This window comes from Ranitomeya imitator, chromosome 7 (assembly GCF_032444005.1).
Source record: "Ranitomeya imitator isolate aRanImi1 chromosome 7, aRanImi1.pri, whole genome shotgun sequence".
In the NCBI taxonomy this organism is placed as follows: domain Eukaryota; kingdom Metazoa; phylum Chordata; class Amphibia; order Anura; family Dendrobatidae; genus Ranitomeya; species Ranitomeya imitator.
This window is the reverse complement of record NC_091288.1, coordinates 191,012,497-191,022,885: the sequence shown is the minus strand read 5'-3', so window position 1 is coordinate 191,022,885 and position 10,389 is coordinate 191,012,497. Positions and strand designations below refer to the sequence as shown.

The window sequence follows — 10,389 nt, the reverse complement described above, 5'->3', positions numbered from 1 at the left end:
ACTTACATGATTGCCTGCATGAGCAATTACTTTAAGTGTTGTATGCATACATAGCACTGCTTTCTTGTATCTCCATGGAAATGATATAGGCATGTTGTGGGTGTAAATAGTACTTATGTAGGCCCAGATAGTGCTGTATCCTTGGCTCTGCTAGTGAATGATTTACCGGTAGTTAGAGATTGCATAGACTTCTAGAAATAAATAAATGACAATTCATTCAGCTCTGCTACATCTCAACATGTATCTGTAGTGTATCCTTCATAGGTAAATTGCATAATACTGTTTTTAGAGTTCCCTACACTGCCTACAATAGTGGGGTTTCAGTTGGGGACCCCCTTCTATAAAGTATACATGCCAACATTGCTATATGCACACCCTAAAATTCTGTATTTTAATGCTATCTTTTTTTGTTCTAGTAAGTGCATGTGGGTCAGTATTATAACCCATAGGTGTGTGTGTGCTTATGCGGCTTCAATGACGAACCATATTATCACCTGTTAGCAGCCTGATGTAGGGATAGAGACCTTGATTCCAGCTATGTGTCACTTAATGGGCTGCTTTCCGTAATTTTCATAAAATCGCTGCTTTATCTGCTGCAGATCAGGCAGTTCTCTGAATGCTGAGCTCTGTATAACTCCGCCCACACCTCTGATTGGCAGCTTTCTGTGTACACAGTGCATATGCAGAAAGCTGCCAATCAGGGGGTGGGGACAGGGTAATACAGAGCTCATAAATATGGAGGATTACATGGCAGCAGGTTTATTAGTAACATTGATTGTTATAAAAAACAACAGCAAGCAGCCCAGGAAGTGACACATCGCTGGAATCAGGGTCTCAGATAAGGTAGCAAAAACATGGTGACAGATTCCCTTGGAAAAAAAAAAAGTTTTTGATAGTAGCATGTGATTGTAAAACAATAAAGCCTTTTAAGAACAGCGCCACTCTTGCTCATGGACTGTGTCTGGTACTGCAGATCTTCACAAGAAGAACCTGGAACAACCATTGTCACTACCTGTACACTTTGCTCTTTTTAACTTTATGACCTTGTAATATCAGGTACAGCCATTAGACAAAGGTGGCGCTGTTTCCAGAGGGAAAAAAGCGGACCTTTCTTATATTCTTTACCAATCCATTTTAAGACAACAGGGTGGATAACGAATACTCATAAAGGTAATGCCAAACTATTAAACAATAAAGCATAGAGATGTTTTGGATAATTATTTGCTGTATCTTTTATTGCACTTTTACCACGCTGCAAACAAATCACAAAAAACGTTGCAAAAATGAAGCTCACGGCTGCAGAACACAGCCGTCATCCATGTAACGTATATACAGTATTTACACAAGATATAGTAAAAGCGAAACATGGGAAGGCAGCTACCTGGCTACAAACGACGAGAAAGGTCCAAGGCAAAAATGCTGCAGTCCATTAATAACCCTAAATAACCCCTTCCTGAAAAATAACAAACCCTTTTCGGAAGCGTTTGACCACAAGCGAAGAGCAACAAGTCGCCAACCTCTGATCTTGAGTTTAGCGATTAAAGCAGCTCCTCTCGATGCCGAACATTCAAGTAAAGCTTCCACCGTCGGAAATGATTAAGTCGTCCTGAAAACCATCTGACTCTTAAGACTTTGGATTTATGACCTCCAGAAATACAACTTGCAGGAGATACAGTAGACTCAAGTTAAGGGATTGAAGTGATTTCGAAGGCGTCGATGTGGTGTAGTCAAGTCAGCATCACAGGTAAACAAAACTATACTGTCCCTTTTTATTTTATTTTTTTTTTTCCCCAAAAAAAGTGGTAGGTAGGTCATCATTTTGTAATATTATACCATATATTTATATATAAATACAAAATTTTTCATAATTTTTTTTTTTTTAAATAAAGGCCTCCTATCTGTACAAAAAAAGATCGGGATATGATTACCACCCAACACCGATTCCGTAGGTCTTTGACCATTTCATCTCGCGTTCACCCACAAACAATAAACCTATAGACATTTCATCTAATCCTTTCTTATTTCTTTTTTTTTTTTTTAAATAACTTGTCTACAGTGGGGTAATTTCATCTTAAATCTGAATTCACTGAATTCACGGAGAAGAAATTCGCAGTCTTCAGCAAGACTATGTCTTCTTGGATGGGGGGGGGATAGTGATTCCGCGTCACTACCTCTTAGTCGTCTTGTTGTTCAGATCAGAGTCTAGATCATTTTCGACTACGTTGTCGTAGCTAAGTTTTTCTAAGCAGTCGTTGACGGCTTTGAGGATAATCCGAAGTCTTCTGTCCATCGCCTCCAGGTGTGGCTGGTAGAGGATCGGAGCGATTTTGTCCATCTGAAGTGACTCCTCCATGAGCGCACTCAACTTGTATTCTTCTTTCGCTAGGAGTTGCAGTCGCAGGTACGTAGACTTCTTAATTCTGTTGAAGGAGGAGGAAATAGAATTGATGTTTTTTGTGTACAAATATACATGAATGATGGTCTACCAATCAAATCGGGATACAGAGTTCTGGCAAGAATATGGTCCCAGAAGATAAAAGCAATGTATGATGGTTCTGAGACAAATCATCATTGAGTAGATATAAGTAGAGATGAGCGAACCCGAACTTAAAAATCCGGGTTCCGAACAGGATGCTAAACTCCGAACATGACGAGAGAGAGAGGGAGGGGGAAAGGGAGAGATTTTCCATCTCCAAAGGGGGTTCGGGTTCATGTTCAAGTTCTGGTACCCAAACCGAACTTTGGACAAAAGTTTGGTCGGGTACCATAACCCGGACTTCCATGGGTCCGCTCATCCCTAGAAATAAGCATAAAATTAGCTCATATCCACATCCAATTGGTAAATGCTCAGAAACCACCTCCATCCTCAACAACCGTGCCTATAGGAACAGAGTAAACAGAAGACATGGCAGAGGGGGAGGTGCTGCTGAAGAACATCTGTCTCATTGTGTCTGTGAGACCGCATGCAGAGAGAGGGGACAGGAAACAGAAGAGGAGAGAAATTGGCTAACAGTGAACAGCTGGGAGCCTTAATGCAGGAAAGTTTCCAGGAGCTCTCAACTGAGCAAATTAACCCCTACACTGCTAAAAGAAATTAACACTGTTTAATATGAAGGTCAAGTGCTTCTAATCACTGCAGTAGGAGAAATCAGACACTGCGGTCTTCTGGCTCCTCTGTGGCATGACACATTGCACAGAAAAGTTGCCAATCACTGATGCGCAAGGCTCTGCTAGATCAGAATAAACTGATTCTATCACAACTACGACACCCAGTCAACTAAGTGATGCATCGCTGGAATCAGGGTTTCTGACCCTAAGTCATGCTGCTGTTAGATTACACAGCAAGAGCATGGTGACGGATTACCTTTAAGTCAATGAGTTGGTTAAAGAGGTTTTCCAGGATGTGTAGAAAATTACATTTACAATTAATAGTGCTCCTGAAGATCTTTGCTTGCCTTGCTGCAGAGATGACGTCCCTGTCTACTCACATGACCACTTCAGCCAATCACTTGTCTCGGTGCAGTACAGCACAAAACAGCTGAGACCAATGATAGGAAGCAGTGGGGGAGAGAGAGGTTATCAAGGAAGCAAAATAGACAAAGACTGATGGAGATCCCTGAAGTGACAACGTGCCAGAAGCAGTTTCATCAGGTGAGTATTGGTTCTTTTAGTTTATGCCATTTCCTCTATTTAAAGGGAACCTGTCAGGATTGTGCACAGTAACCTACAGACAGTGTCAGGTTGGCGCCGTTATACTGATTAAAATGATACCTGGGTGATGAAATCCGTCTTGTGGTTGCTGTTTAATTCGTATTTGCAGTTTTCAGTTAATTATATGCTAGTGCTCCAGGGCGGCCTGTGGGTTGGCTTTATGTGGTGCTCTGCTTACATATGCATCTGTATGGGCTTCTGAAAGGTCACTGATCTACCCCTTATTTTACATAATGCATATAATATTGTTGATATTATTGTTGATAATGCATATGATGTAGTTGGCTATTGTGAGGCTTAGAAAAATATTTGCATTCAGCAAAATGGCACCACAGTGCCTGCGAGTAGCATCTCTCTCTTACCGTTAGATGTTACTGCGCAGGCGCTGACACCATTTTGCTGCAATTTTTTTCCTCTAACAAAAAGGCGGCGGTGCATGTGCTGTAGCATATATCACTTGCCAATAGATGCTACTGCGCAAGCGCCATTGGTGGCGTCATTTTGCTGAAGGAAAATAAATTTGGCTGCAGCAAAATGGTGGCGGCACTTGCATGGTAGCATCTATAGGCAAGCAATAGATGCTACTGCGCATGCACCGCCGGCACCATTTTGCTGGAGGGAAAAACAATTTGGCTGCAGCACAATGGCGCTGGAGTCGTCGCTCACGCAGTAGCACATATCAGTAAGAGATAGATGCTACTACGCGGGTGCCGCTGTTGGTGCCATTTTGCTGGATTTAATTTTTTTTCTAAGCCTCACAAAAGCCAACAATATTATATGCATTATCAGCAATAACATCAACAATATTATATGTCAGTGAGAGACCAGTGATTTGTCATAAGCCCATAAGGATGAATAGATAAGCAGAGCTTCACAAAAAGTCCCACTCAGAGGCCGCCCATAGCCCCACCCAGAGGCCACCCACAGCCCCATCCAGAGGCCACCCACAGCTCCACCCACAGGCTGCCCACAGCCCCATCCACAGGTCACCCTCAGCCCCACCCACAGGCCACCCACAGCCCCACCCACAGTCCCATCCACAGGCCACCCAAAGCCCCACCCACAGGCTGCCCTCAGCCTCATCCAAAGGCCGCCCACAGCTCCACCCACAGGCCACCCACAGCTGCACCCACAGGTTTCCCTCTGCCTCCCCCACAGGCCACCCACAGCCCCACCCACAGGCTGCCCTCAGCCTCATCTACAGGCCACCCACAGCCCCACCCACAGGCCACCCACAGCCCCACCCACAGGCTGCCCTCAGCCTCATCTACAGGCTGCCCACAGCCCCACCCACAGGCCACCCACAGCCCCACCCACAGGCTGCCCTCAGCCTCACCCACAGGCCGCCCACAGCCCCATCCACAGGCCACCCACAGCCCCACCCACAGGCTGCCCTCAGCCTCATCTACAGGCCAACCACAGCCCCACCCACAGGCCACCCACAGCCCCACCCACAGGCTGCCCTCAGCCTCATCTACAGGCTGCCCACAGCCCCACCCAAAGGCCACCCACAGCCCCACCCACAGGCTGCCCTCAGCCTCACCCACAGGCTGCTCACAGCCCCACCCACAGGCTGCCCTCAGCCTCACTCACAGGCCGCCCACAGCCCCACCTACAGGCCACCTACAGCCCCACCCACAGGCTGCCCTCAGCCTCACCCACAGGATGCCCTCAGCCTCACCCACAGGTTGCTCACAGCCCCACCCACAGGCTGCCCTCAGCCTCACTCACAGGCCGCCCACAGCCCCACCCACAGGCCACCTACAGCCCCACCCACAGGCTGCCCTCAGCCTCACCCACAGGATGCCCTCAGCCTCACCCACAGGCTGCCCACAGCCCCACCCACAGCCCCACCCACAGGCCACCCACAGCCCCACCCACAGGCTGCCCACAGCCCCACCCACAGGCCGCTACGGAGCATGAGAATCTCATTAACTGAAAACTGCAAATAAAGGTTAAACAACAACCACAAGACTGATTTCATCAACCAAGGTATCATGTTAATCAGTGTAATGGTACCAACCTGATACTGTCAGCAGGATTTTCCTTAGTAAACTAAAGACAGGATTTCTTTTTTTTTAGCCATCTTCTATGCTGACTTAGGACCACATCAAAGATCAACTTTCACTTGGTCATGAAGCTTAGAAGATGGTTCAGGAGAAGAGAGATCAGAGATACAGTGGTCTCACTGATAACTCATTCTGCAATCTGCATTATACTGTGATGTAAAGAGGACGTAAAAAATACCCCAAAATGTTTATATTATTTGATTTTGGCCTTTTATTTGATATGGAAACATTCGTTATCAGTGTGAACAATATACAATAGCTTTTTTGCGGTCCACTTAGGAGCCGCAGTGATTTTGTACGTAGCGATACCTGCAGCACTGGTTTAGCGGCACCAAGATCGACAGCTCGTCGTGAGAATATTTTCCAAACCTGTTAAAAGCAAAACAAAACAATTTCAATACTCATACCCCAACCGTGTCCAAATATCATCAACCTGTCGAGATGATTCCTAAAACCTGTTAGATGTCAGCCTAATATCTGTCTTGAGTCTATTTTGCAGCAAACAATTTACCGTAAAACAGTTATTGCGAGAAAAATCTTTTATCTTCTGACATCCGAAATCTCCCTGTGAAATGTGAGAGATGTTTTATTCCGAGAGTTTAGACCTTTTCATCCTATGAATTGTGGGAATGCGCCTATGGGACTCGGAAGTCCCAGAAAAGCAAACTCCGACTCTCTCATCTTTATTATTCCCTTTTTAGACTGAATAAGATATTGGAGAATGAAGAGTAATAATAAATAATCCATTATTTTTGCACACGATCAACAGTGCTATCAAGTGGATCAATTACACAACTTTGCCGGGTTATGCAAAAATAACCTTTGAACATCGCAATTTTGCCATGTTTTTATATATTACCATCAAATTCTACCATCACCTGTTCCCTTAGACTGATTAGGGTTCGTGCAGATGACCGTATTTTCGGTTCGTTTGCGATACGACAAAACATGAGATCACAATCTGACCAATGTTATTCTATGGGGCCGCTCACATGTCCAATTATTTCCTTGAACAGAGTCCGAGGAAAAAAAAATCACAGCATGCACAATTTGCATCCAGAAATCGTATCGCTCTTGGCCAGGCAAGGCAATGGGTCTGTCGAAAATAATCAGATTGTAGTCCAATTTTCACGGACTGACAGAATGGAGAAGATGGAGATTTTTTTTTTCCTTTCCTCATCATCTCCTTATCTGAGTTTGATCACAGTGTAATCATAGTGTACTTCGATTTTCTTGCATGGCCGAGTGCGATCCAGATTTACGGATCTGACAGGCTCTTTCCAAGGAAAAAATCTGACGTATGAACAGCCCCATAGAATAACATTGGTCCGGGTGCCATTCGATGCCTAGTTTGTCGTCTGCTCGAGTCCTAAGGGTGAGACCACACGTGACACCACTGCCATTTTTGGCACATCTGAGGGTCTCCTGACTTCAACCAAACAGCCTCATACGTGTTTGTCTATGAGGTTCTTCAGTTTGAGTTAGGAGCCATTCGGCTATGCCAAAAAAACTGCGATCCGCACGTGGAAGTGAAGTGTGAAAATGGCCTAAGGGTGTTTTGTACCTTTTTAGTTTTGGGTAAAGGCAATTATAATTTTTTTTCACCACAAACTGCAGCAATTTAGAAAAAGAATTTTGGCTGCATGGTATAAGAGTCACGTGGCCAAAAGAGCACTACAAAAACACTTGCAGTTTCTCCCAAAATGATCTCCAATGTGCCATTTGATACTTGTGAAACCACCTTAATGAGCCACCATGTCAATATTATTATTACTAGATGGCAGCCCGATTCTAAAGAATCGGGAGTCTAGAATCCATATATACTTTATTTATTCAAATGTAAGAATAATACAATTAATAAATAATAGTAAGAAAGAACAAAAATAATAGGCAGTATATGGAGAAAACACCAAACAAAAGTTCAAAATTGGTGTGAAAATGTCACTGAACCACTTCACAACTAAATATATATAGTTTTGGTAAATGGTATTATCATTTTTTTGACGAAATTCGGCAGGAGCTTGAAGAGCAACGTCACTGGGCCCGCCTCCACGCAATAGAAACTTGCTGTGAGGTAAAAATTCAAAAATCACACCAAAATGGCGGGCGGAGTGTGTCACAGTACGGCACGTTTCTGATTGGTCGCTCGCAGCAGGCGGCAACCAATCAGACACTGGACACTGTTGACGTCACTTATCTCCGGACATTAGCTCCGGACATTATCTCCGCACATTAGCTCCGGACATTATCTCCGCACATTAGCTCCGGACATTAGCTCCGGACATTAGCTCCGGACAAAGCCACGGAAGTTGGCACAAATTGCAGGAAGTAGTATTCTAGGCAATTAATCTCCGGACATTAGCTCCGGACATTAGCTCCGGACATTAGCTCCGGACATTAGCTCCGGACAAAGCCATGGAAGTTGGCACAAATTGCAGGAAGTAGTATTCTAGGCAATTATATATTAGATTATTATTATTCCCCGAGGCGGCCATATCCAAGACATGTAGCCTTTTCTAGAAGACAATACCAGACGGGAACTGGCATCCAGGAGAAAAGATCTGGGAAAATCAGGAAGGGGGTAAAGATTGCTATAAGGTGCGTTCCTTTATACTGGTAGGAGGTCAGAGATGAGTGTGGAGCAGGGCACCAAAGAAGACCAGGAGAAGTAGCCAAATGGCATGAGGCAGCAGAATTAGTGCGGGACTGGCGAGAGATGGTTCACTGAGTGACTTATCTGGTGACTAGGGTGTGGGTGGGAGGCACAAAATGTCCTGGTGGTCTCCTGGTAAATATTTTGCTTTGGAACCCCTGAACTCCATGTTACGTCTCAATATATGTATTTGTTTAAAGGGGTTCTCTTTGGAGAAGTCGATCACAGGTAGTCCCACTGCTGGGACACTCAGGAATCAAGTGTAATCTGTGGAGGTCAGCAAGTGTTTGGATTTCCATGCAAATAATTCCCAAGCTGGTTACTTCTTTTGATATACTTATATATGACCAATTACTCAAATTTAATGAGTAAATTCATTAGCGGAGTGTCAAAATAAAAAAAAAAAGTACTATACTTTTCTTACAGGAACAAGGTTAAAACGAAGACCAGCAACCCGGTGGCTTGATACTATCAAAATAATGATGGAGAAGACCCTGGTGGACCTATCTAAGCTTGCACAAGATTGATCTTCCTACAGAGCGTTCATCCATAAAGTTGCCATGGCCCGAGACCGACCTGAAGGTCAAAAAATAATGAAATAATACTAACATTAGGGCAAAGAAGGTGGAATAGTGGATCCTAGTTGCTTTACTCTTATGCCATCCGTTCCCAAATTATGTTTCTCCCCCGCAAAATACAGAATGGTTCCGGTTATTTGATTTTAAACACATTGTACATTTTTTCCTTTACCGTCATCGTTCCGCGGTTCCTATATTACACGGCATTCAAAAGACATGAGCTTTTACAACATTAGACATTTTCAAGGTCGAAATAAATCTTTCTTTATCCGCTGACACAAAGTGGTATTAAAACCATGGTAACCGCAGACACAATATCCGCGTAACGATAATAATAAAGTTTTCAGAATAGCGGGGAAGCAGATGAATACGACTATACTTGTGGGACTTGTAGACTTCATTTACCACTGAGTTTCCTATGGAGAAATCACATTCGAAAAGATGAACTCAACGAGTAGCAGTTCTAACAAGTGACTGTCATGGTCCCCGGTGAAAGGGGGCCCAGGTATCATTGGTACTGTTTCCTTTGAATGTGTGCCGCACACCCCTCCCAAATGGATTGCAAAAAGAAAGACTATGGAAAAAGTGCTTTATTTAGATTTTCATAGCTAGCGCTCATGGGGCGTAGGGCTCATATGACGTAACAACCTCACGTGAGTCCCGGGAATGAGAGTGCCGATGCCGATGGAAAGGCGCAAGGCACTCTAGGAGAACGTAGGTGTCTTTACTTTAACGGGGGGCAAACGTTCAGATTGAGAAGGGATTGTCCTAGTAGTGGTCAACGCCTTGAAAGGTGCAAATCAAGTAAACAAAAAAGTCAACATCTCTAGAAAAAGACAAAAAAGCAATGTAGAATTGACCACTACGTGAATTGACTACGTATACGCAGGATAAGATGCCATTGTTGCAATAAAGATATTTACCCTCTTCCATTATCCAAGTGAATTATAAATGTCTCATTTCCAAACTTCTCAAAGGTCTCATAGTGGTGACGATCCATGTTACCTGTAGAGGAATAAAAGGGAAGATTTATACAACTGTATGTTCACTTGGAAGTCAATCACTGCCTTTTTGAAGGATGAGTCCCTAGCAGTATGTGATCATAGATTTCTTCCACTGCAGGAAGCTGTAATTTATGGGAGAACCAAAAAGCAAGCGTTCATTTTCTCTGCAGCACCTCCGCAGGGAGAACTGAGCATTACATGGTGCTGATTTAAATCATTGGGCTAGTTGTAATACGCATGGAGGTGTTTTGGTGTCATTTATGGAAGTCAATCAGATCTTAACTTTTGTTTAATTTTTTTTTCCGCATTTGGAAAACACCGTCTTTCAGTTGCCTTAAATTATTCTTATATTCAATAGAAAAAAAACAGTTTTA

The 10,389-nt window shown here is 43.9% G+C and overlaps 1 protein-coding gene across 1 annotated transcript in view; it reads right to left on the bottom strand.

Moving 5' to 3' along the window:
- Nucleotides 1-1,207: 1,207 nt before the first annotated feature.
- Nucleotides 1,208-10,389, bottom strand: part of FAM20C (FAM20C golgi associated secretory pathway kinase) — a 170,503-nt gene continuing 161,321 nt past the window's right edge. Inside the window, exons 8-10 of the mRNA XM_069734248.1 lie at nt 9,935-10,016; nt 6,090-6,149; nt 1,208-2,420 (exon numbers count right to left, since the gene is read on the bottom strand). Of these exons, the coding sequence (XP_069590349.1) occupies nt 2,168-2,420; nt 6,090-6,149; nt 9,935-10,016 (395 nt within the window). The 3' untranslated portion in view covers nt 1,208-2,167. The remainder of the gene's footprint in view (nt 2,421-6,089; nt 6,150-9,934; nt 10,017-10,389) is intronic.